At 39.5% G+C, this 27,809-nt stretch overlaps 1 protein-coding gene and 1 long non-coding RNA gene across 6 annotated transcripts in view; one reads left to right on the top strand and one right to left on the bottom strand.

Annotated features, from left to right (window-relative positions):
* The window catches only part of C1H3orf85 (chromosome 1 C3orf85 homolog), an 80,547-nt gene extending 53,158 nt beyond the window's left edge, over positions 1–27,389 (bottom strand). The window contains exons 1-5 of one of the 5 annotated variants that reach the window (XM_085073058.1): positions 27,267–27,353; positions 26,701–26,755; positions 19,344–19,494; positions 19,003–19,145; positions 375–3,289 (exon numbers count right to left, since the gene is read on the bottom strand). In XM_085073058.1, the coding sequence (XP_084929184.1) occupies positions 19,026–19,145; positions 19,344–19,494; positions 26,701–26,755; positions 27,267–27,315 (375 nt within the window). In that variant the 5' untranslated portion in view covers positions 27,316–27,353 and the 3' untranslated portion in view covers positions 375–3,289; positions 19,003–19,025. The other 4 variants (XM_085073067.1, XM_085073048.1, XM_085073074.1 and 1 more) reach the window with 4 other exon arrangements.
* Positions 21,768–24,444, top strand: LOC146445383 (uncharacterized). Its single transcript, XR_014854802.1, has 3 exons — positions 21,768–21,845; positions 22,531–22,639; positions 23,761–24,444. It is a non-coding gene; the product is annotated as an uncharacterized LOC146445383 (long non-coding RNA).
* Positions 27,390–27,809: the final 420 nt, after the last annotated feature.

Below are 27,809 nucleotides of genomic sequence, written 5' to 3'. Positions count from 1 at the left end.
AGTGGTAAGTCCTACAAGAGTGTCAGTTAGATCCATGGACCTCTCCAGGGAAGGAAGGGAGATAGGGAAGCATGATGATTATTTAATGCATACAAATGCTGGACAAGAATAGTTATATCTAATGAAAATGCTGCTGGGGCAATAGGCACTGTTTTCATTTGTCTCCAATTGCAGATGATATGTCCTGTGTTTTTCCTCTTTGTGGGTGTCTTCTGTGGAGTTGTAAATGCATAATTAATGCAGCATAGAAATGTGCACTAGCCATATTATTGAAAATTATCATGGCATTAGCTTTCAAAAATGAGTAGCAACTTGAAGTTAAAGCTGTATAAAAGACTTTTCTGTGAGGAATTCCATCATATAAAACATTGAAATTTATTTCAATATTATTTTATTGCAGCTTTTTAATTAATATGGTAGATAAGCAGGTCTGTCCATTATCTTTGCAGAACATTTGTATTAATAGTGTCACACAATTTGCAATGATTGCTACAGAATATTCTGTTCCTATAAGTAGCTTAGTTTAAGCTGATATGCAAAAGCCAATCTTCTACAGGGCAGAAGGTTCCCTTCCCCATTTTCTTCCACTGGGCTCCCAAGTCACAGCTGTTTTTCTCAACTGGGCAACAGCCCTCCCTTTAGCAATACAGCCAAAGAAAACACAAAATCCCACCCTGAGCACATCCGTGATACCAAGTTCTGAATGCACACTTGGTAGACAGAACATTGGTCACTTTTTGTGTTTTAAGGTAATCCTGCTGTTTATAAAACGTGAGACAAGGTCATTTTGTAATGCAAAACTGTACTTTCAATTACTTAGAGGTACTTTTGTGGGTTAGGTTTTCTTGCTTTTTCTTTTTTTAAGATCCGTAATATGAAGCCCAGCAATTTATTTCAAAGCATAACTTTGCTTCTTTGTGGGATATTTGTAGCTATGACAAGGGATGAAAGAAGATGATATATTCTAGTTTATCCATCCTCTTCAAAAAAATTAAGTGTCAAGTTCTAACACTGAATTTGAACTTGAAGTAGCGACAGTTTTCTTGTAATGCAACAGAGCTCACCAAAGCCCTGCGTTTAATGTTCCTGGTTTGGAGTGATATCAAGATTTATATATTTCAAGCAGGACTGATATTTATTTTGAATAAACTAAGCAAATATTTATGGATATAATTTATGCTACACTGTTCTGTGTTTTATCTGTGGGAGATCCTGTCTCTGTATTCAGAACACATGTAATGAAACAATGAAGAAATTCAGAGTTTGCAGTTGCACCACAAGAAATACCCATTTCACCTCATAATGAGATTTTTAAAGAACCACTGAGAAGGTTTCAAATATCTATATTCGCTGCAAACAAGTTTTTGTCCTTGAATTATCTTGACTTCATTTAATTCAGGACAGTTCAATGTTTGCATTATACCTTCACATCTCTCAGAATCAGACATAGGAAAAGGCCATTAAGATCCATTGCACTCCCTTTTTGCTGGTCAAGGCAGTATCGTTCCTTAAATTACATTTTTCTGTCATTTGCCTGGCCTTGGTAAAGATTTGTCAGGCTGATTTTAAAAAAAGATATTTTTATCTACAGCTACAGGAAATGAGCCACACAGAGTGACGATGAGAAGGCTTCCAGTTTGGGAAGCTGATAAAATTGGGTTGTGGTATTCATGCCAAAATGTGGCAGGAGTGTCTTGAAAAACACATTAGGGATGACTCCCGCTGGCAAGTGTAGAACTGCAAGTAAAGATGTCCATTTGTGTCTTGGGGGCATGAAAATGCAAGTACTTTATCAAACAATCAAGTTTACGACCTTAAGATTCTGCAGTTGTGCATTGTGAGGAATGAACAATCTTTTAGGATGCTGGTACAAAATTGAGAGACACTAGATTGAACTCTTAGATGCATCTGTTCATATTTTTTCTCTTGAACTCTGAGTCTTAGATACCATTCATACAGTGGAAAAAATACAAGATCTTTTTCTCCTGATTTTAAAAGTAAAACAGATTTTGGTTTTTATATGGAAACTTGTAAGATTTCATTTTTGTCTGCTGACTAAAGGGAAGTGCTTTATCAGAGGGAGAAGTTAGGAATTGCACAGCCAGCAGTAGAATGCTGGAAAATTTGATTTATGCAACTGAAGATACCCTTACTTTCTAATTCTAGTGCAATTATTAACAAAATATTAAACATGAGGATAATTTAGCATTTACCAGAAATAACTAATATGGTGTTTTTCTCAAATATCTGTTTTAAAAGCTTTTGTACAGCTCTTTCTGGCTGCAGTCTGTGGGTCTTATAAATAATTTGCAGTTCAATGTGGAAATGGCACAGTTGTTAAAAATAAAAGAGGTAACAAATATAAGTGTTTGGTGATATTAGATGGTTTACTATGATATACAACTCAAACAGATTGGATAGTTGCTGATAAGATTGTCTTTACCTAAAATTCCCTACTTTCAGTATGTTGGTTTATTATTATTATTATTATATTATCATAATTATTTTAAATCATATGAGCTAGTTTTGAAATATTAGCAATACTCTCCATACTGCCCTCCAAAATTTTAAAGCCATAGCTCCTTCAATGAAATGTTAATTATTGGCATCTTTCATGTGAGCCTTTTATTTTACATTCTCATCCTGTCCTTAAAAACGTTTTCTCCTTGATTTATAAATCTTTTGTCTTCCTCTTTTCTCTTAATCGAGTGCCCCTGTAGATCTTCATGGTCACCTTTTAGTTGTTTGATAAGCACTTGGAAAGGGAAAAACAAATAAAATACTATTTCAAATCATCACTGATGGCATGCAATGTAGTGCTTCTTGAAATGAGCAGGGCTGCTCGTGGTTGAGTGTTTCAGTCTCTCATCAAACCCCCAAGGAAAGCTCTCCTCAGCTGAAATCCCTCTGTGCAACTGGAGCATTTACAGACAGTGGGTACCTCATGCTGAGGTAACTGTCCTAGTGCTTACACACAGCATGTGTGAAATAGTATCACTTATTTTAGGTTTCTGTCATCTGGAGAATCCTGGATGCATGTTTGCTGAGTTCCTTTGTTTTGCCTTTTTTCTTGACAGAGGGATTGGCTTCCGAGAACAGGATTCACACCAGTCTGTTAGCACAGCACAGCATTCCATATGGCCACACATTCCTCCTCACTGTTTACAAAGGGGTGCCACAAATGAGTTGATGTGTTCATCCACTTCCTCTGAAATGCTAAGAGAAGCCCTTGCTCGGGTAGGACGGGCAGGAGATATAGCTCCATGATGTGCAGCTTCTGGGAAAGGGGCTGGAGCAGGGGCAAAGGGTGAAATGAGAACTTGAAATAGAAGGATTGTCACAAATCCAAACCTCAGCACTGTATGGGCTGCTATGAAGGAAATTAACTCAGTCCCAGCAAGATCCAGTACACAAACCAGGGATGGTTCACAAAGAAAATAAATAGCTTATTTCCCCTGACCTTGAGGCTACCTGCAGCCAGTTCTACAAATGTCCCTGTGAGACCCCAAACCAAATTGTCAGTTTTCTCTGGCATGCAGGGCTGGACATTTTCTGCAGGACAAATTCTGCCCTAATTGGCGACAGCTGTAAAAACACACTTGACAGTGGTGTTTGGATGGGACTGATTTCCTCCTGATGTTTGCTTAGGTCATGAATAAGCAAGCAGCAATGGCGTCTTTCTCTCTGCAGTGTGGCCTCAGTTAATTGGCTAGCTAGAAAAAAATTAGGGAGAAATTTCTAGTAACGGCAGTCTGCTACTATGATGGTTAACAGGATATGGATCTGTGCAGTAAAAAGAAAGATCTCAAAGCAGCTCTTCAGAGAGGCAATCTACTTGGAATAATTTTTTCCCCTTTTTTCTCTGTCTCCAAAGGCTGCCTTATGTGAAGAAGCATAAAAATACTAAACACATGTAAACTTGTGAACTGGAATTTGCTGGCTGCAGTTAGACTTGAAAATAAATAATTGAAAAAATTAATCCTCTGGGGAAGACAAAACAAATGTAGAGTGACCACTGTCAGAGCCAATAATTTGCCTGTTGTTCCTATACCTGAACACCTGCTATATCCTGTGAGTTTCATGGGTTTCCATCAGGCCTGCCTTCCATGTGGGTTTACTCCCCAATAGACTTCAATGTAAGGGACCAGAAACAGGAGCTACTTAACATCAGTGCTTCTGGCTGTACACAGAAGGATGCTCTGTATTTTTTCTTCACCAGTATTTGAGAGACAGCAAGCACTGGCTAATATCCTGGAGCAACCCCTTCAATTAATTATTATGCATCTTAATAAAAGAATGTCCCTGAGCAGAAAAGAGAACAGGGTTGTGAAAACCATGTTTGCTCCAGTGGCTTAAAATGAGGGGGGTTTTTGGCTTGTTCTGATTTTTTTTAAGTTATCAATATAGCACCAGTAGCTTCATTACACCTCAATTTCAAGCTGCTCTCAATTCCACTGTTTTTTGTAACTCTTGAGGTGCTGTTTGAATAGGGCAGGATGACGAATGTTACTCACATGGTTAATTCTCTTTTTATATGCTTCAGTGTGACCATTGCAGAGGAATTAGGCAAGGCTGGAGGGACTGCAAACCAAAGCCAAGCAGCAACTGATCTCGGTTGCCTCTTTTCTGCTTTTGTCTCATGCTCTACAGGTATTCAGCTTTTTCAAACCACTTTTTTTAACTTCTCCAAAGCCCAGGGTAAGCCTGCAATCAAGAACAATGTTGCTTTCCTTTCTTCACCTCTAGCGCTATTTTACAGGTGTGTCTAAACACATATTGTTCAAGTCATATCCCTGATATGTTATGATTCAGGGAAATGCCTCCTCCAGCCTGCTGTGGACTTGTGTCTGCTGCTGCAGAGATCCTCAGAGATGGGAAACAAATGTAAGGCTTGGGTGGGAGTCCAAAGGTGAAGTGACTTTTCAGAAGAAACAGAACTCCACGATTACAGTCTGCAAATAAATAATTTGAGATTAATTTTTCTGTATGTTCCTCTGATGTTGTTTGCGACCATCTTTGTATGAGGACGAAGGATTGTGAAGAAGGATTGCTGTTTCTCTGGGATGGAAATGGGGTTTATTGAAGGAATTATGTGTCTGAAGTTTCCATTGCAACAGCACAGATAAAGGGTGGGGTGAAGAGGTTCTTTGAGTTTGGCAGGTTTTTTTTTCCTTTGAACCTTTCAAAACAGTATAGGCTGATTTATTTGTCTGAACTGATATCGGCGGTATTCTATTTATCTACAGAAAAAGTGCAGCTGAAGCTGCCACAGGTATAAAAAAGGCATTTCTATTTTAAGCACCTGTCCATCAAGTGTCTTACCATAAATTCATTTCAAGTAGAGAGATCACTAAGTGACACCTTTTCATCACTATCAAATTAGATTTGGACAAAAGATGTTGACATAAGACTCACTGACTTTGCCACTGACTTGTGAAGCACTGACCTTTCCTACCTCTACATATAACTTAAGGAAATACAGTTGTGGTCTCAAGTATAAAATATTTTGCATTTTTAAAAAAAATATATCTGAAGGTTTGGATATTGCTGTGGCTAGCACAGGTTTTTCTTATGAGAAATTTTCTTGTGTTTTATAAATAAAGATAAAGTTTGGATGTTGTTGGAACAGTGTCCCAGAACTTGGACAGTGCAGGCCTGGCCAATCAGGCCTGGGGGAAGGCTTCTGACCGACCAATCTGGGTGACTTTTGAGAACTCTATATATGTGATGAAATCAAAACAATAAAAGTCATTCCTTCTTGCCACTGAGAACTAGTGCCTTCATTACTCTGCTAGCTGCTCAACAGCAACATATTTCCAGCTGGTCTTTCTTTTGTCTGTGAGAAATATGCTTATCAGTTGGAGAAAATAGTTAAAATGGCTCTCGTGGGATGGTGATACCGATCCATGGTGTCTTTTATAAGTGCTTTTTTAAAAGGCTGGAAAGCCTGACTAGTCTATTAATGAAAAATTAGTGGTGTGCAGGATTCTTTCTTCACCTCTGACAGGTTTTTTTTGACACAATGATGATGGGACTGTACATAATAACTCTTGAACTGCAGAAGAAACTCAATAATTTCCTAAATAGGACATGGGGATTACAAATGGAAGAACAGAATAATGAGCAGGGATTAGCTAATTAAATGTTACCTGTTCATGCTATCTTCTGACTCTTGTTCCCATTTCAGTTAGAAGACTCAGACATGGGTGAGTTGCTTTAGATGAAAGTAAAAATGATAGTGCTCTCATCTTCACACTCAATTAAAAGTAATTACCATTTTTTAAAAACTTTCAAGGCAGGGAATTGCAAGATTACACTTTTACATGTTCTCACAAGTTCCTTTCTCTTGGCATGCAAGCAAGTTGCCAGTCATCGTAGAAAATGTTTTGGCAGTACCTTCCTGACATCTCTGTGTGGGAGGTGTAAGAAATAGGGAGTTCGCTCTTTGCTGCAACCATTCTTTCAAGAGGTGATTTTTGAGGTGGAGCTGCTTTCTGAGAGCTAAGCAATGGGGGTTACCAAAGATTTCCAAAGGAGAGAATAGCAAGAGTTATAAAATGGCCTTTAAAAAAAATTATTTAAAATTTTTACTACAAGAGCAAAAGCCTGCTGTGAACAGACTTCTGTGCTGTGTATGATCCCTCTTCCACCCAGCTCCAGCCTCCTAGGACCCAAGTTCTGTGCCTCAGATGCTTTCAGGGAGGCTTTCCTGACTCGTGCGTGGGCCTTTTGAGCCCTTTCGGAGAGGGACAGCAGGGAAACAAGGAGCAGAAAGGAGGAATGATGCCCCCATGAGAAATGTGTCCTCCTCAATGACACCTAAAAGCCCTGATAAGACAGGTTTCTTTGGACTCTGCACAAATCCTGCAGGCTCAAATGAAGAGTGGATGGTCTCCACTTCCCCTGAGCTCGTGAGGCCTCCCAGCTGCGCCTCAACTGCTGCTCCAGAGCCCGTCCAGCTCCACCCTCCTCCTCAGCGGTGACACCCTGCCCTTGTTTAGAAAACACAACCCCCAATTCAACCCCACCCCAGTCTCCTCTGTCCAAGCTGGTGGGACTCCCGTTTCTGCTCCATGCCAGGCCTGCAAATAAGTGAAACCCGACAGCTCTGCCTCAGTTTTGTTACGCAGCAGAAAGGCCTTGGAAAGTGAGGGTCTTGTTGTCCTTGTAAAATCCTTGCTCACTTCTGTTACTTTGGCTAACTAGATAAGCATTCTGGGAATGACTCAGCTAAACTAGAGGTGAAAAATAAGTTACATAATTGTAAAACAATTATTAAAACCAATTAAATGCTCACACCTTGGGCCTCGCAGTTGGTTACATCTGATGCCTGGTCCTATCATAGTTTATAGTAGCTGGTTAAGCACATTTGTTGTGCCTCATATGTAAAGTCATAACAAACTAACAGTTTAAGAACCCTAGATTTTTGCAATAAAGGGTCTTTGCCATATCATCATGGAGATCGTGTGTCTAACGCCGTGCAGTTCCACCATCAAGTACAGCTCTAGCATGGAGTGATGCCACTTCCCATTCCATGGTGTGATTTTTGGAGTTACCCTGTGCAGGGCCAGAAGTTGGACTTGATGATCCTTGTGAGTCCCTTCCAACTCAGGATATCCTGTGATTCTGATTTCTTCTTGCTTCCTCCTGCCAGGCAGGCAGATATTTACAGTAACAGCCATGGCCATGTGTGTAATCCCAGAGCATGACCTGAGCCCTTTTTGAATAAAAGCTGGAATCTCATCTGTGGTCTCTTTTCAGCCGGCGTGCCTCCTTAAATTAACCCTATGTAAGGAAGGAAGCAGCACAGTGACACACTGTTATTATGGCTTGTGTGCTGGTAAACACTCTGTTGGATGGCTAAATTGATCTGTCTTCCCCATGGTAGCCTTAAGCCAAAAAAAACAGTAAAAAAATTTTTAAATGCAAGTCTCTAAAGGGAGGAGAGAAGAAGGCTTTTAGAAGGATAGCATACAAAACTTCTTTTCCTGGAAAAGAATGCTCTGTGTGCACAATCTTTAAAGTGTGAAGGTTTTAAAGGGCACAGTCCCAGTTCTGGCATTGAGGAGCTGGTGGACTGTGGCAAGCTGCAGTCCAGCATCACTCAGAGAAAACGTGGAGTCTCGCTTCAAGCTGATGTGAAATTAAAAACCAGAGGCTAGGGCTTTTTCATTGTCTTGAAAAGGAATAAATGAAGAGGAGTTTGAATGAAAGAAAGTTTGATATTTATGTAACAATTGGGATGAAAAAGGCACTAATCAAAAAATCCAGGCATGTTTTTTTGAACAAGAAATATTTTCCAGTCCTTTTAGTTCATTAATTTTTCCTATTTAATTACTTCTGTGTCTTGAGGCCTCATGAGTTTCCAATTCCCAGAAAACAGGATCAGAATTACAATCTTTGGTGTGACCCCCATTCCCCTCCACCTGCACATGGCACATTTCATCTTTTCTCCTTGCTGCCCTCGTGCTCACTGAGCCCTTTTGCATGAGCTGTCTGGACACTTGGCTGTTGTCACAATCACTTTCCCCACAAGGCACGTTCAACTGAATGAAAGGGTTCATCTGCAACATCCAAAAGGGGAAACATTGGCACAAATATTCATAAAAGTCAGTACCAAGGAAATGCAAGGAAATTGCTGCAGCTCTATTGAAACTAAATCTAACAGATCGCCCTGTGCTTGTGCTTTACTATTTCCAGCTGCCTCATGCAGGCACTTCCCCTCCTCATCTGTTCTGTGCTTTTAAGTGCCCCAGCTCCAGGCTGCATCTGCCAGACATGAGCTCTTCCCAGCCAAACCCACTCAGTCCCATGGATGATCTGCTCTCCTGGAAGGAGGCAAGCTTATTTTTCGATTCAGTTTTCACTTTCCCAAGCCATATTTCCATCTGATGTGTTCAGGAAGATATGTTTCCACTAAATAAAGACTTGCTCTCCTTTTTGGAGGAGAAGCTCAGGGAGTATTTCTGTAGCAAATTGTGACCCATATTTGGGGTTTCACTATCTTATTTAACTATTTCTATAGTTACCAAGGAGTTACACCTTCATTTTCCTCTGTTCTTTTCCCAGACATATCAACATTAACCTTTCAATGGGAAATGTGTTTATCTGTCAAAGTTTCTAGTGGATACCAGCTCAAAAGTTGAGTAAAACACTTGTCCAAACCGCTAAATAAGAAAAATACATGCAGTTCATTACTAACCGTTGTCACTAGGCATGATGGTAATTAAGTGATTTAGGCTGATTATTTGCTGACTTGAGAGGTGTTTTGGGCTTTACAGAAGGTGTTGAGTTTTGGGCTTTATTAAATGACTTTCAGGACTGACATCATCTAGCAAGAAGAAATTCTTGGGTCATCCTGTATAGTTTTAAAACTTTGAGGCTCTTTTGGGAAGAATGTCTCTCACACACAGTTATCATAGTACTATGCAGAGGAAGAAAAAGTCAGTGAATTTAGTTCAAACTGGAGCTTTATGGGACAAAATGAAACTCTGTCCAGAAAAAAAAAATCACAGCCTAGAGAATCACTGGTGGTGGCTGTAGTTTCAATAAGCCATTTTGCAGATTAAAATTAATTTCAAATCCTTGTGGCTGACCTGATCTACTTTGAAAGGGCTCAAAGAAAGTATTTCCTCTGTAAATGTGCCATGTGTGGCCACAAGGTTGAGTGTTATTGCTAAAAATCATCTCTGCTAGAACATGGGAGGGAATTCAGATAATTCAGGTGATTATCTATGCATATGTAAGTTAAAATTCCAGTGGCCTGTCTTCATTCAACTTTCAACTGGAGTTCAAGTGACATGGATATTTGTGGGCTGAAAATTTTAATTGTTTTTCTGCTGGTCAATAAGGTGAATGTCCAGTAGGACCTGTGCTCATTCCTCATCAAAGCAAAGACAATGCAACAGGATCTGCTGTAAAGATTGCAGCTAGGTATTCAAGATGAAAAATGATTCCCTAATTTCTAAAAAATATAATATTAAAAAATTATAGAAGCTGTATAATTAAAATAAATACATAAAAACAACTGACAAAATTAATAACTTTGATTTTCTTTAAATTAGTCAAACCTTCAGTGACATTGAGCTCAGGAAAGAGGTGAAACTGAAAAACTGAGCTTCACACTCTAAGGAAACACTGCTAGCCTGTTAATGTATCTGTCTACTGTAGCAATACTTCTATTGTACCTGTGCAATTTTTGCATGGATTCATCACCCTCCAGTGTTTCTGCTGAAGTACCTGTGCAACTGCTATTGTTAATTATTTCTGGAGGCACAGTCTGGCACTGCCATACCAAATTAGCAGGACGTCCATACATGCTGGAAAAACCTCAGACCTCATTATCGCCTTGTAATTTGATGACACTTTCCAACCTTTTTTGGAAATCCATGTTCTCACTGCGAACTGTTATGGCATCTTAACAGCAAACATTTCTGGGTTTTAAAAAAATCTGTTGTATATTTACTTGTGCTAATGCAAGCTTGGAGAACTCCAAAGCCCACAGTTTAGCAATCATTTATTGGTCCATTCCATCTAGGACACTTGCTTGCTATGCAACCTAGGCAGTAGGGAAAAGAAGAAAATTAATCAGGCATATATATATATAGCCTGTCCTTGAGGAGGCTGTCTATAAAACTGTTGTTTATTCACAAGTTAATAACAATCCTGTCACAAGATAATGAGACAGAAACACTTAAAATCCATTATTTGCATTGCACATAATGATTGGTAGTGCTGTTGCACATTGTGTGATCTTGTACTAGAAAGGTAATGAATTCACATCTTTCCTCTTCAGTGCAGTGAGCCATTTGCTGTGAGCCTGAAACATGTGCGTTTCAGGATGTCCAATTTTAGGGGATGGTAAGATCAACTCTAACTTGATTGAGTCCTGATGCTGCAGGACTTGGATAAGAAGACGTACCACTTGTACCAGAGTCAAATGCAAAGGACAGACCCAGTCTTTCCCAGCCAATTTATTGATGCAAATGAGTTACATTCAGTCTTTGCTCAGAACCAGAACTGACAATTTCAAAGCACTTCTCTGAGAGTTCCCTTTCTGGACTAATAGTAATAGCAGTTTCAAGCGAGCAGATTTCAGGGCAGATTAGTTCAATTTGAAAAAGATTCAGAGAAAACTTGGCTTGCCCAGGCTGTCTAGTGGGCTTCTGAGACAAAAACAGTTATCTGTTCCGGGTTCTCCTGAGACTCATTTCTTCTAATCAACTGGCTACAGAGTAGATGATGCAGTGTTTTTTCTGTGTTAGTCTCTCCTTAGTCATTAATTGTTCATTCAGAATCTGATTTTAGGTGGCTGTGCCTAAATATTCAGCAAGCATTGGTGACTGCCCCTTCATTTCCAGCATACAATTTTTATGTTAGCTAAGACCTGGAAAGGAAGACTCTGTCAAATAAGTTCCTGTCCTCCATTGTCACTGCTCCCACTAATAACTTCAAAGCTTTCACTGTGGGAAAGAGGGATCTGTCTGACAAGCAGTTCTCTGAAAATCCTCCCACTTCCATTTCTGGTTACAGACTAGCATGCCTTAATTACAAAATCTATCATTTCAAGAAAAGGTACTTTTTTGTAATTCTCTTATTTTGTAATTGCTGCTGCGTATGCTGTTCCTGATACAGTTGACTTGATAGATCAAGGCAACCTGAACATTTTAGTGAGGCACAGAGTAATCTTTGATTGCTATGAACAGTACCTGTAGTTATATTTGGACTAGATCTAATCCTTTGGAAATTATTAAGGGAATGAAAATAGACCTTAGCCTGGGGCACAGAGGATGAGAAAGGAGTAGGGAACCATGCAATCCTGAATAACGAAAAGGGAGGTTATTTTCTTACTTGAAGAGAAATTATTTCTGTAGTCCACAAAGTATAATATATCTGATTGAATTTTTGTACACTTAGAAGAGGTAATTTTTCCAAATAATTTATGAGTAAAAGCATGGAGTTCTTTTAATTTTTGTTCCTCTTAGGTTCACTATGGTAAATGTTTTAAACAGGCTCTTCCTCATTAGTGCAAGCTCTTCTAAATGAAAAACCAAAAGACAGTACATGTAACTTTGCTGCAATGTAGTTGCTTTATGAGGTACCATAGCAAAAATCAGACTGCATCCTGCCCACAGTGTAAGTGGGGATGTACAGGTCCCAGGCCATCAGGAAGCTTGTGGTGGATCTTTCAGCACTGAGCCTCCTGCCTGAACTCCACAGCAAGGGTAGCACCAAAAATATTTCAACAGACACACCAAGAGGAAGCAGCACTTTATAGTTCTCAGTGTTGTGTTCAACCAAAGCCAGTTTGAAATTACAAACAAGATGCTTTTTAAGTCATTCTTCTAAATAACTACCAAATCAGGTTTGTTTTTTTTTTTTTTTTCCCGTGCTAAACAGCCACCACCAACATCCGTGGTTGTCTTTTTAGTGACTTTCTTTCTGTGGTTGTTTTCTTGCCCTTAGATAATTCTACCTTCATTTTGAAGGTGTCACAATAACTGCTTTCTCATTGCACCTTGCACAGTCAGGCCTTGGATTTATGATAATAATATTGACAGCAGTTGTAAGGATGTTTTTTAAGCTTTCCTTGAGTGAGCTCCCTGCTGCACAGCAGCTTTCAATCACAAGCAGGACCTAGTTGAATTATTCAGATAGGATTTCACATGCTTATTCAGTTCTGCCAAGGAGGCAGTGACTGGCATGAAATCACCTTAGCAGTAGCTGCTATGACCAGGAATAAGGAGCTGAATAGGAAGTGTCACTCAAAGCAGACTATCCTGTAATGCCTCATAGAGAAAGAAGCTTTTAGGAGTTGACCCTAGAGGGCTGAAATTCATCAGTCTGTTCCTTCTTCTTCCCCTATTGCTGTCTGGACTGCCTTTGGCATAGGGAAAGCTCGCTCCCCTTGGGAGGTGGTGGTTACATTTACATTACAAGTCTCTATGAGTATTTGTTCTATCTCTAAGGTAGTCAGCTGCAGCACTCAGCCTGCCTAGTGCTGTGGTGGGATGCAACTTGGGCTTGGGCTCAAAGGGAACAGGTGTTTGCTGTGTTGCCTTATGTTGATCACCTTTACAGATATCCAGCTTGAAACCACTCGTCTCTCATAGAAGGAATTGTTCCTCTTTTGTGCAGCTGGTGGAAAGTAGACTCTGAAGGTTTAATGTAATATTGTTTGAAATACATATCTCTTCAACAGTCTTTGAGGCATAACAGTAATTATTGATGTTTGTTTACTTAACATAATAATCACATACAAAGACTGCCTATTTCCTTGCTGATCTTTTTATTTTTTGGATAATTTTCTATGTTTACATTTTAACTACTGAACTCATTTTTTCCTATGGATGATGCAAAACACTAATAATTTATTTTCCACTCTACATGAAGTGGTTATGGCAACGCACCTGCATCAGGTGGGTGGTTTATGTACCTAATCAGCCAACAACAGCTCACTCTTGCTGGCAGCCAGCAGACGGTATAGATTAGATGAGGTTTTTTGTCTCAGCTGTTCTGGTCTAAATTAAGACAGCAGAAGATCAAATGTAATGCAAGGAAGAACAGCAGTGTGCTGCAAGCTCAAAAGGTTTATGCATTAAAATCATTTGGGACCAGGTTCAATCACATGCCTTACAACGGCAATGAAGTAAGTATGTAGAACTTTCCTTGAATACCAGTTGCCACTGTTCTGTTTCAAGAAACCATCTCAGATCATAAAATAAATGGTTCATTCTCATTACCCATACATACTCATCTGCTGAGTTTATAGACAACTGTATCTCAGTACTTGTCCAAAACTTAACATTTGTAAAGTAGGTAATATACAGGTTACTTGGATTCTACAGCTTTCCCTGTTTGCTGTGTTCAGAATGACTTGATTTTCTCATTAAAAGAAAGCCACGGAGTATTAATCTTTTTCTTCAATTATTATTGGAAAGATGGTTTTTACTTCTCCTGTCAAGTCTGACTACCGTGAATCCCTCCTCTCTTCCCCTAGCAAAGCAAGGCTCCCACAACCGTGTTGTCTCAGTAGGTACATGTTTATCCCTATGTCTAGCCACAGTAATTTTGTAACTCGTGGGCTGTTTTCAATTCAACCTGACAGAGTAGGAGAGATTGCAAAGGTAGTATGATTCTTCAAAGACTGTGAAAATTAGGGAAACAAGAAGCCAGGGGAATAGGCAAGAGCTCTGAGGAAGGATTTGCAGCATGATTCAGATCTGACTTGGCACTGCCATGGGAGGAGCACCCTGTAAGGGCCTTGCCTGGCAAAAGCTGCTGCTGGAGCTAGATACCAACCATGAGACACTTGGACATCCTGATTGCTGTCGTTCTGTTGACTCAGGAAAGAGCTGGAGTCTCAGGCTGCCTGGCGGATGTCCTGCATCCATGCAGTTAGCATCTATACCAAGACAAACCTGACTCCAGCTTCCTGTGACTCCTCTTCCTCTCTGCCTGCTCCTATGCTCTCACAGGAACTCTGATGTCTCTAGCCTCAGGGAGCTCTGGTGTTTGTGTGCCTTAGGGCTTTTTCCTCAGAAAAGTTGCAGTATTCAGAAACTAGTTATAGGTACTGCTTTCCATTGCACTAGAAGCAAAGGTCCAGTGTCCTGAGGCTTGTAATTCCACTCCCATGACCAGCACAGATGTACTTGAAGTTCCCCTTAGTTTAGCACTATTCTTTGCTTTGGTCGTTGCTAAGGTACTGCCTGTGTATCTGTGCTGTGTAAAAATAACCCGAGGAGCTAAAACTTGTAGGTGGCAACAAAAAAAATAAAGACGTGTTGGAAAAGTCAGTTAAGAAGGGTCCAAAGTTACGTGTGTTAAAGTGCTGAAACAGTATGTGAAGATAAATAGGGGGAACAAATTTACAGGGTAAATATTTTTCCCAGTTCTTAATAAAGGCAGATGAAGGTGTTTAATATTCAAATGCTGTGAAAGCCATTTGCTCATTGTCATGAGTGGCATGTATTTGATAGCAAAAATAAGCACCTCATCCTCCACTGCTACTCATGCGTGCACAATTCTTCCCATTTAATTCAGCAAGACTAATTATCTGAATTAGTGACATTAGCTTGAAGCTATGGATTTGGAGATTGAGTATTGAGTCTCTGGCTTTCAGAACAACTTCTTTAAAGGAATTAGTCATGTCTAAGCACAACAGATCTGTCAAATTGCATCCCCTGGTTTGTCTGACATTTTGGTTGCAAAGCCAGCCTTGTGCAAGACTGTCCTCGTGGCAACAGACAGTAGTTATTTTAATTTTATGGCTCTGACAACACTACAATGGCTCATGAGGGTTGGGCAGTTACCTCACTAGCTGATAGCAGATGATTGCTGATAGCATTTCATTTTGCTTTTCACCTCATAAATGAACTTTGTCATCCACACTCCTGGGATGTCTGCTGTCTATCTGCAAACCAGCTCCTGAACTACCCCCATTTTGGTTTAACTTGCCATGAAGGCATGAAAACTGCACCTAATGCACAGACAGATCACAAGCGCCTGCCTTGGCAGCAACAGCACCAATTAGAGAGGTAGGGCAGAAAAGAGCAGTGTTTCAGGAACAGGTTCACAAGTGGTGTGGGCATCACTGCCTGCAGAGCTGCAGCTGCTCTGAGACCAGCAAGGTGCTCAGCTGGAGGAGGTGCATCCTTGGAGTTTTACTGTGTATCCATTTAAAATAAAAGGCAATGCTTATCCTTACAGTCCTGCATTTTGCTATAAATGGATGAGTTTTAGTAACTCTGTCATCCCTGTGCTCTTACTGAGGAAAATAGTGCAATGTTTAGGGTCTGGAGCACTAGCTTATCCAAGGTTGAGATGCACAGAGAAGGAGGGGCAGCAGGGACAGGCCATGACTGTGTTTCACCAGTGAGGTCTTTAGTCTATACATCACTTGTCACCCCTTATCTTTGAAGGAACTGTTCATAATTAAGTAGTGTGACTAAAGATGTGAAATCCTACATGGCAAATACTGAACTTGCACCTCATTTATCTCTTTCAAGTGTTTAATGAATTTTCAGCTTCAGCTAATGAATAATGGCAATTTCAGGCCCATTGTCCTACACAGGGAAATTAATAATGGCCTAAGGATAGTTTCATACCTAGGAGAATGGTAGAGATTCCCAAAAAGCCAGAATATGGATTTCTTTCTAGAAGATCCAACATTATCTTCAAATTTGTTCCAGTCAGTGTATACTCCATATTCACAAAGAATCCTGAAAGCACAACATGTAAAATCTGCTTTTTGGGAATACAAGGTGAGCAAAAATTGCCTTCCTTCAGCTACCCTGACATTAAGGTTATCATACATTTTGTTTTCTTCAACAGGTCATCTTTGTTCACACAGAAATTTTGACCAAGGTTGAAAAATATTTTAATAGTTAGCATTTTATTAATAATACATCAGACAAACATGGGAGCCCAATCCTTTCTTCAAAGATGTTCTGAAGAAAGGTACATTGATGAATAGGCATCAGAAAACTTCCAAGCTCGAGAACTTGGCATAAAGACATAAAGAACATTTGTCATCACAATTTTTTTAAGAAAAGGAATCAGGAATGTTTCCACCATTTCCTATGTCTGTGGAGTAAGAAACAATAACTCACAGTAGTATCTGTGGGTTCAGTTGCTTTTGGCATTCAAGCCCAAGTACAGGAGCTTAAATGAGGAAAGAAAAGCATAGACATGAAAGGATGTGTACTACAACACCCACTACTAGTACTTGAAAACATGGAAATGCACTTGAACTACAGAAGTATACCTGAAGCAAATGTGCTCTACACCTCTCACCCATCTAAAGTGACCAATTTTCATTTCTTACTTGCCTCTCAAAAATGTAGCTAAAGGAAAATACTGTGAAATAAAAATGTGGTTTTCAGTCACAGAAGCAGGAATGTACATCTTAAAACAATTGTTTAGTCAAAGAAGTGTTTTACCTGAAAAGAGTAGGCATTTTTAAACCCAACCTGCTAAAAGTTCATGGTTGTCTTTTCTTCAACTTCTTATTCAATTTACCATGACCTATATCTCAGATCTACTTATGACTATAAAATATGCAGTATTTATGCAGAGAATTATTGTATTAATTTTGTGTTTAGACCCAAGTGGGATGAAATAAAGTCATCTTATCAAATACATAATGGCAAATACATAACATGCCATATCCTAACATGGCCAGATACGAGATGTGTAGGATTTAATAGCTTGTTGCTGGAGGTGATTCCCAGACTGCTGTAGCAGCTCCATGTAACATCTGATGTTGTTGCTAGAAAAGACAGAATAAATTGCTTTTAGGAAAAAAAATCACAAAATTAATTTAAATATCCTGTCAACAGCTGCAGTCTTCAGATTTGCCAGCTTTTGCAAATGTTTTCTTCTGAAAGTACAGCCCCTGAATCAGATTCCTGCATAGCTTGTGTAAGCTTGCCATTTCAGAATTATCACTAATCAGGAACAATAAGGTTGAACAGAATTGTTCTACTCTATCCATAATGGTTTTTGTAACTTCTGGCTTGATGCTTCTTTGCTACTATATGCCTTCACAAAAACTCTGGATGTCAATTCCTGTCACATTAGCATTGGGAAGTTTATTTTGGTCTGGGAGTTAACTAGCCTTGCTTTGAAATCATAAACATACTTCAGTGGGTGTGCCTGTAAATGTGTTTATGTAAGTGGTTTTAATCCTGTCATACGACAATCATCAGGATTATCTTTCTGGAGGCATAACTCATCCTGGAGTCTGCCTGGCAGCTGCTGTGTTCACAGCCATCAGGCACATGGATGCACAACCAGTAATTAGACACAGTCAGGGCTTTTCTCTTTGACGAATTTTTCTGATGGGAAAGACAGTGAATTTTTTTTCAGAAAACAGAGTAAAGTGTCTTCAGGTAAATTTATTCATAAGGCAGAAGAACTGCTGCTATCCACCTGTATCAGTATTAGAAATTGTGAGAGAATAACCTGGTTCTTCCTTCCAGTTGTCCAAGGGCACCAGCTGAAGGCACAGCAGGAGGGAAGATAAATTATGGCTTTTAGCTATTCCCTCCTTCTTTACTTCTGCTCAGAGTGAGTGAACCTGGTGTCACCTTTCAGGTGGAACAGTCACAGAAAGCTCACTGAGAGACTCTCCAAGTAAAATTCTTATAAAAAATAAATGTCTTTTCAAAAGCTGCATTTAAAAATGAAACTCTTTTTCAAAAGGAAAGGTACTTTTAAGTCAATAAAATCCAAAGCATATTCAATTCAAGGTATATTATGAGAAGTTTACTCGTTTTCCTATTGGTGGTTTCAGTCAGACTGACAGATTGCTGTCTTAGCAACCATTTTAAGCACTGAAACGGTATGAGTTTAGTTCTACCCACTCCTGTCCATTTTTAAGGACTGCAGTATCTTCATAGGAAAAGTATTCCACAGGAATAATGTGTGTATTCTGCCTTGTGCATGTCCAAAAGAATCATTTAGCAATTGCTCCCTAAATATGTCAAAATTTCATCCCAAAAATGTGCCAAATTTTAGCACAGTCCTAAACAATTTCTCTAAGACAGTTTGTGACACTTCATTTCATGTACCCCTGTGCTGATGTATAAATACTGCTTTTACCAACTGCTATGTCTCATTCTCTGTTTTGTTCTGCTGAGGTTTTATTCTGTACTGAATACAGTTTTGTTACTGAAATAGATGGAGTTTTGTGTCCTTTGTTTTTCTCCTCAGGAATTGCATCCTGTCTGCTTTTTAAATCAACTATATAGGAAGTAGTTTAGCTTCTGTGGACTTTTAAAAGGATATAAATTCTTTAAGCTCTTAATGAGCTTTTCCAAAACATATTTAAAAAAGAATCTGCCACAATAAAATTAGCGCATTTAAATAACTATTAAATTTGGACAGTAAGATCAAATCTTCTTTTATTTTTCAATATATAATTGGGGTTTTTACTGTGTGAAGTTATGACACTATAAACTAATTGTCACTAGTGTTGTATGGGTCAGTTTTACTTACTTAGGTACACACATGCTGCGAGTCTATGAAATGCTCTGTTGAGAAACCCCATCGTACGTGGCTATTGAGGGATCGAAGGCAAAAGGGTCCAAGTTCATGTAGTACTGTGCTGTTTCTCTCAAAGATGCCCATGTTTCACTAATCTGAAGTAGATCGAAACAGAAAGGAATATTCTGAGCTTTGATACTGAATAAATATAGTGTGACTACTGAGCAGCCTTGCCCATGTTGATTAATCAAAACAATTTCCTCCTTTGCCCCAAAGGATTTATGTTACATGTTAATTCCAGACATGTGCTTTCTTTTTCTCAGCAGATGCTGCAAGGTGAAGGAAGAAGATACCTGTTCAGCCACAGTGGATCCCCACGTCGTCTGGCTGCTGCTTGAGTCCCAGTAGCTCGGAGAATATGGTATATGTCGTTTGAGTCGTATGAACTGATTTACTGATTCTTCTGCCAGGAAGGGTGCTCCAAGGACACTTGAAACAGAAGCTGAGAAGTATTTGTAATATCAGAAAAATATTTCAAAATGTGCACTTCAAAAATATGCTTATATCCACAGAACATGGTTTTGAATCTGTAGTTTATTTAATAGAAATCAAAGACTGTCCTAGCTTAGATTCTCAGAAGGAAGCTTTTTTTTTAGGCCTGAAGTTAATAAAACAAATGCTCTAAATCATTGTTTTGCTGTTGAATCTGAAGTAAATAAAGTTATCATCTAATTAAGGCAATAATTTATTTTTAATGCAAAATTTTGTTAAAAAAATCCCCTTAGACTGTAATTGCACTAGTCTCAGGTGCACTGAGAGCCTGAAGTTTAAAAGAACCCAAAACCTACCTATGAATTTAACTATGGTGTCTTAACCTCCTGGCTTATATGTGATATTTATTCTCATTTGTATCAGCATGGAAATTGCATGCTTGGAAATTACTTTCTGAACAGAAGATATTGCACTTCTAATCTTGTTATTGCATAAATTCAGATCGCTTCTGGGGTCACCACAGATGCAGAAGTAGTTCTTGCAGATTTTGAAATAAATATTCTTCACAAGAAAAAGGTCAGAATTCCTCTTTAGCTTCATATGAAAGGCTGTAGTACAGAAAAAAATCTCTTCTTTTTAGTCTCCAGTGTTTCAGACATAAATTAATTTTGAGACATAAATTAATTTGGGGCTAAAATAGTCCAAAATAGCATGTCAGACTGAATCACACAATTTTTAATGAACCACTGATTAAGTTGGAGCTCAAATACATCAGCCAAGCTGAGGCCAGTGTCTGTAAACAGCTGTACTCCAATTTAGTGAAGTGGGTTTAAATGAACACCTGAGGGTGACCTGCACATACTTGGATCAGACAGGCCAAGAACTTGAACCTTTGTCTATTATGTCTTAGAGCAGGAGCTCAGCCGGGCAAGCTGCCGCCTCACTCACTCTCCAGTTCCCTGATTCCTGAATTTCTAGATGTAAAATCTAACTGAGAGTATCAAGTGTTTGCTTTCATATGCAAGATTCGGCTGAATCCAGTCCACTTATAATTATTGTTGACTTTCCCGATCATTCATAATGTCACTGCTCTTTAGTTTTTTGAACAGAAGAAAATGTTTGCTGAATGCATATAGGTAGACGATATGTGAGCTACAGTGTTTGTTGCTCCCTTTCACTTTGTTTTCTTTCAGTGCCAAAAACACTTAAAAAGAAGATGAGAAAAAGCTTGGTTATACAGTAAAAAAAAAAAAAAGTGATGCTGGTTGTCATCTTTGCTCTTAATATAGACGTCAAAATGTACTTTAGAAAAGTTACTTAGCAAGCAATGACAGTCCCAGTAGTTTCTTCCTACTTCAGTTTCTTCATATTCCAAGTTACTACAATCATAAACTAGAGGCAGAAGTTTTAGGGTAGGGAGTTTTCAAGGAATACCATCTTCAAAAATGTTACCAACTCCATGGAAAAAAGCGAGTTCAGACATTTGGTGGGAAGGCTCATGTGTGAACTGCTCTCTCACTTAGGAAACAGAGGAATCACTATTTCTGTACTTCAGAAAACAATATTTTGGCCTGGGAAAGAAGAAAATATATCTCATGCATATGTCTATTAAGCTGCTATACTTGTATTCTAGAGCTGCACAAGAGAAAACTAAGCTTGTGCCAAATTTCAGTATTTCTCTTGTAATTTACTATTTTCCAGTAGAAAGATCTGTGTTAATTTCTCTTTAGTGGTTTTAGCGATTTTTTTTTAAATATTAAATATTTTGTAAACTCATGGTTACATTTCTGCACTGAGACAACTGAACTGGGATCAGAAATTGACCCATTAGCAGGCTTCACTTTTCTTGAAATATATAGTTAGTAAGGGCCATTAAGCATTACATTTTATCACCAATATGTGCTCTGGCCCTCCCAACTTAGAGTAAGCTACAAAAAAAAGGTCATAAAGCAGCTCTGCTTCTTGTATGCATCGTTTTTTTCGCTTGCCAGCATCTTCAAAAAAAGAGCTTCTCATTCCATTGATGGAACAGTGAGGTATAATCTTGGCTACTGTGGTGCAGAGAGCTGCATCTTCAGGGTATTATGTGCCAGTTTTTAATATACAGGCTGCTCTTGCTGCATCTGATCCAATGAGAAATGCCACCTCTAACTATGCTAAGTATTCACTTTGATTGAAGTGCACTTGGCTGATCTGAGGAGAGGCAGGTATGCCAGCTCTGCTCTTGGCCATTCTCATCACTCTTGACACCCAGTTCTTATTCTTTTCTAGCTGCTATTTCATCTCCTGGGAGCCATCTCTAAAGGACTTCTTCCCAGCTGCTGAGGCACTCCAAAGGTGCATGAGTACCAAAAGAAAATCAGGTAAGTGCCTTTATATATCAGCTAATCCTTCAGGCTTAGCTCATTCTTTGTCTTGCTGTAAAGGTCATTATATGTCTTTGAACAGGGCAAACTTCATTCACCTCTGGAAAAACTCTAGTGAGACCATTTCTAGCAAAACCAGATTAGCCCTGCTGGTCTTTCAAAGAGCTACAACGACAAACAGGGTTGCATGTTTGCTTGCTCTCTGGCAGAGCTCATATAGCTTCAGTCTTCACATAGCTCTAATGTAGACCTGGGGTCATCAGACCAGGTGTCTCCATCTGAGTAGCCCCTCTGAATATAGTGTACAGTTTTCATCAAATGAATTATGTCTTGCCTCAATTTAAGTTTCTCAGACTGGATGTAATTTTTCCCCATGTTTTGAACAGCTTAGCAAAATACTGTGGAAAGATTTGCTTTACAAACAAAGACTATTCCTGAAGGAGTGCATCTTGTAGCAGATTAGAATATAAAGCAGGAGAATGGAATTTCAGAGCATCTGATGTGAGACTAGAGGGAGTTAGGAACAGGTGGGTGATGGTAATAAAATGGCTCACAGTTCATGAAGTTGAACTGCAAAAATATGAAGAATTTCAAGTTGTACTGGAACAGTTAACTCACTATGAAGAGCAAGCAGAAATATTGTGTGTTAATATTTTTATTCAATACTGTTTTCCTCTCTTAGGTCAACATGTGATTTGAAAAGCACTTTTTGGTGTAAATGTCCCATTGTGAAAATAGGAGGAAAGAGAGTGAAGGGTGAACTGTTGCTGAGGTTGTATCAGCTGTTACCGGTTAGTGTTTCATTTCATTATCTCTTGAAGATTCACTCGGTGTTCTCACATGAAAAGCAAATTATAGAAAAGAACTGGCTGGTTTTAGCAAGCAGATGCTTAGCTCATGTAATTATTGCCTTCAGCAGATAGTTGTGTCTATCCTGTGCACCTAAAGACATTGTCCAGAGGGAAAACTGTCAGCAGTCATTATTGCTATCATGCCTTTTGAGCATCTAATTTTGGATTATTATGATCTAAGACTAAGCTTGAGGGGAAATGGTGGTACAACCTTGTCATTTTTGTCAAAAAAAAAAAGGAAATAAGCAAATGTGTATTTAATCCAGCATTGAGTATATAAAAAACCCCAAGCTAACTCCAAAAATCTGATCATGAAAAGGCATCTCTTGAAATGCCAAAGTAATAATAAAAAAGCATCACAGTATAGCAAGCAAACTGCATTTAAAATAATTAATCAACCTGGGTAGATCTTAAATTACTGTATTTTAAAATCTCTTCATACAAGACTCAAATGGAAGCATAACTCTCTTGCACAAGGATAGATTTCTAGAAAGCAAGATATTCAGCTGGGTGTAGCTGTTGTAACACGTGTCCTTTCCCTGATCCCTCCCCCTTGACCCTTCCGGACTGGCTGATGTGAGCCAGGACCACCTCCTAACATCACGAATAAAAGCCCAGAGGGACCTGGAAGTGGGCCTCTTGGATTCTAGGCCCTATGGAGCTAAAATCCCCCCCGGCTCTCCTCTCCCTTCCCCCACTCCCCAGTTCCCTCCCTTATTAACCTAATAAACCACATGGAGCCTAGAATGGAACAGCTGCCTTTCTAAACCTGCGACACTTCCACAAAGACCCAGTCTGACCAGCCCCACAGCTCGTGGCCAAGGAGAAACCATCCTGCGTGTTCCAGTTCTGGGGCAGCCCTCCCCCCCGCAGCAGGGGAGAGCTGCCTTTAGGTTCTGCACTGCTGCATGTAGCCACAAAATCTTCCCAGGAAGACATCTTTTTTTCTTGGCTGAATGTGCAATGATCCACTTCATCACTGTCATGCATTGGAGACAGGAGTCTTATGAGTTTCTGCTATTTGTTTGGGCTTTTAGCCCAATGAATTCTATGAATTCAAGGTTAGAGATCTGAGACTTTCAGGCACCACTAGATAACCTCCTGCTGGGCTTCTGACCCCACCGGAGTTATCCGTGTTTTTCCATGAAGCAGAAGGAGAGAGGGGAGGGGGAGGATGCCCTGCCACAATCACACAATCAAAAAGGTGAGTATGGGATTAAGTTTTTACACATTTGCCTTCTTAGGGACCTATTTAATTGATGTACTTTTTTTTTTTTAAAGCTAAGCAGCATGAGCCTTTGTGTTCTTAGTAGTCTGGGGAGAGCAGGCAGGCCACCATTTGCACATCCAATGGTGGAGTTAAATGATCAGAAGACAAATCTTCAAACTTGCTTTAGTATAGGATATGCTTCTCCTTCTTCCACTCCCTACCCCAAAGCCACTTTTCTTCCAGATCAGCAGTATTTTATAAGTGGTGAGGAGCAGTCTCTAGGCTTAGGACCAAAATTTACCTGTAGAGTACATCTACCACAGGTAAAAGTGGTTTATCTCTGATTTGCTGTGATATTTACAAAAAGTTTGTCAACTATTTAGCAGCACTGCAATCACTTCGTATGCATCGTTGTTTCTCCCCAGTTTCTGAAGACTATTGCAATTTCCTGACAACCTGAAAACCTATCACTTAAGTTAATATCAACAGAATTTAAATGTCAAAAGTTGGTAATTGCTCTGGCTGTTTTCCTTTAAGTCTGATAACTCTTCTAACTGTCAACTTTGGTGACTCTCTGGTCAAAATGTCAGCTCATGGAAGTAATGCTGCCAATCTTATCAGCTCTTTAGGACAGAGCTTGGACAGAGGCTAAACTTGGACAGAGCTAAACTTCAACTTTGCTGAGGTGGCAGGTGCTGATGTGTTGGAAACTTTGAAAAAATAAATCAAGTGCTACAAATCAGATATGTTTCTTAAGGCTAGAAATGAGCCTGAATGGACCACCTCCCCACCACGGTTCAGCTATCTAATAAATCTAAATTCATAAAGTCAGACCACAGGACTTGGTCTGAGGACTCAGAATACCACAGTGCAATAGTGCAAGTGCTGAAAAAAATGTAGCAGCAGCTGCTTCTCTCCTCACTTAAATATTTCTCTAGATTATGTGGCTTTCCACAGAAATCAAGATGTGGTTATCTATTATTATGCTGCATACGTGGCTGGATTGCAGCAGAGATATACTTTTGGATTCTGCAGCCCAGATGCAGAACCACCTCTGGCCTAGATATCACCTTTACTTCAGTTGAAAAGTGCAACTACATAAAAGTCTGACACCCACACATTGCTTCTTCCAAATTATAAAGAAGAAATGTGTGTATGGACATTGGCTATGTATCCTGAAATGTTCGGATGGTAACAAGCCTTAGAATAGAATTAAATCAGTCAGATTTTCTAATACCTGTTGGCAGCAAGATTTAAAGTCGCTGATTGTTAAGTGCTTCACCTCTGTTCATATCACCCAGTCTTTGAAATTTTGGCCTCATCTGTTTATTTTTAAAGCTTGAAGTAAAGTATTTGTCAATTCTTAATTTTACATCACTTGGACACAAGAGCTCTCTGGTTCAAGAGATGAGAGTCATTATCAATCATTAGAGCTACAACATCAGCCTCATTCCCTCATCAGCAAAGGCAGAGAAGTTACAGACACTTAGTGAAGAATTAGCTATTGAATACATTCAATACGTGTGATGATGCCAGGGGTCAGGGCAGTTGTTAGGTGTGGGTAAATAGCAAGGCAATTTGGCAAAAATCCTAGATAATCCTAGGGAAGGAACTACTTCCACTACAGCAAAGTCTTATAAAAAGCACTGGTCCCTTGGTCCACTCAGTGGGTCCTGTTGAAATTTTCTTTCTACATCCATATGTGGCTACCAGTTCAACCTTGAGCAAATGGGCAAAACAGCCCCATCAGATATCTGAGAGACTTCAGTAATTTTCCCAGTGCCAAGTCATCACACATCCCTTGCTGCCACACTCTCCAGAGGCTAAAGGAAAAAGTCCAGAGAATCCATTCCCAGAGGTGTGACTGTGGTTGACTATGAGGAGTGATTTATAGCAGCTGACTTGACGGCATGAGGAAGAATCAGGAAGAATCTCATTAGAGTCTCACAACCTCTGTTTTACTTTACCACCCGCTTCATTGTTGGTGAAAGAATTCACGGTTAGTGAAAAACTGAACTGATTGTGATGAATGACATTTTTAAGAGCTCATTAAAAATTAGTAATAAGTAGTTCTTAATGTCTTTTGAAAAATAGAAACCTGGGAAAGAGGGTAAACAAAACAAGAGGCATAAAGGAGATTAAAATAAAGTCTTCCAAAAGGAGGGGCAGCCAGCTGCTGTGCTCCCAGCTAGCTGATACTGTTTGTGTTATAAGGCTTTCAGTGGAAAGGAGGTGAAGTTCAAGAAGATAGGCAAATACCCAGGAATTGCCCCAGTTCTGATGCACAGCAGGTCAGGAAGGACAAATAAGGGGAATAGGTTTATAGGTGAGCTCTAACTTGCAGAAGAGACAAAGTCCCTTTCCATTTCTTTATCTCCCAACAGAGCCTCACTGCAGCCAAAACTCAGGCTCATATGACATGGAAGTGAATTCAACACGTACGAGAGATTATACCTGACTGTGGTCCCACTTCGCAAAACTTTTTCATTAAGCCATGATTAATCATTGGCTAATTATGTCTGCCTCATTTTGCCTTAGCTATTCATATCATATATTTACTGCATGTGGAGCACTCAGATCTAAGAAATGCTTTTAATGCATGCATGTGGATGGAGCAAATTGTCGAGATGCAGGCAATCATTTGGGAAGTCAGCTGTCACTTACTGCCTGCCTGGTTCATTCTGTGAGAAACAAATTAATCTTGCAGCATGTGCATCACTGATCATTGACTGTATCAGTGTGTGCTGCTTTGGGAAGTACATGTGGTAGCCCTGCCCCATCCATTTTCCCTCTGGTCCGAGTTTTACAGGTTGAATCTTGATTGTAGGTGCCCTGGTTACACAGTGCTGTGAAGGATCAGCATTCAGACAGCCTGAGTGCTTTAAAACAATCACTCTCCTTAAGAAATTCAAGTCAGGCATCTCAGAAATCACTTGTGAAATAGATTATTTTTGGTTCTTATAAATGCATGTGAAATTGTTTCCTACCAAAAAATGTTGAGATTAGAATAATATTTAGGGAAGATTTCATAGAAACAGCATCAAGCTCTTTTTAAGATTTTAACAGTTCAGGAAACCATCCTGTGAGAATGCCTTCCTGTCAAAAATGCATCCTTCATCCTTATACGTGAGCAGTAAAGGAGTCAAAAGTAGTCATGAGGAGCAGAATCAAACTGTATTTCACAGAATTTACCATGCAATCTTGTGCTCACCCACTCCCCTGCATGTCCCTGCTGCAGTGATTTCCAGTTAATTCTCTTCCATCAGTGCTGTTCTGGTGGTAACACAGGGATTTTTGCCAGCTGACTATTTAACAAGCCTGAAGGGAATGACATGAGATAGGATGCCAGGCACTTACCTGTAAAAAGCAGAGCAGACACCAAAATTTGAAACATTTTCAGAGACATGGCAAATTATTCAGAAAGGGTTTCCTTTGTGAAGTGAAGACAGTGATACAGTTTTATACTTTGTTATCTTTAGGTTTATAAATCATTTACCAGATACGTGTAAAGGGTTGGTGCAGGCAGAGGGCAGGGTACAGTGCTTAGTTCAGATTTGTCCTATATGCCTCTGTTTGTACACTTTGGACTTTGCAAGCTGAGCCTCTAATGAGCCATAATGGCTCATTATTGTGTGGATGCATTTACATCTCCATGAGTTTTATGATGCAAAATAGCATATTGGGCTTGTTCTACGAGCACTAAACAGGCAAGCCTCAGTCAATCAGTCTTCTGCAGAATTATTTCCCCCTCATCCTGGTGATAGGCACAAGCAGTTTATAGTTTGGTGTGTGTATGAATGGTGTTTGAATCCACCTGCTCTGAGAGCAGTGCCAGAGCATGCCATATATTTCAGCTGCATACTGCTTGGGTTAAGGAAATAAGCCTATAATGAAATTGAG

Source organism: Lichenostomus cassidix, chromosome 1 (assembly GCF_008360975.1).
Source record: "Lichenostomus cassidix isolate B80296 chromosome 1, HeHo_3.0, whole genome shotgun sequence".
In the NCBI taxonomy this organism is placed as follows: Eukaryota; Metazoa; Chordata; class Aves; order Passeriformes; family Meliphagidae; genus Lichenostomus; species Lichenostomus cassidix.
This window is presented reverse-complemented; position numbering and strand designations above follow the sequence as displayed.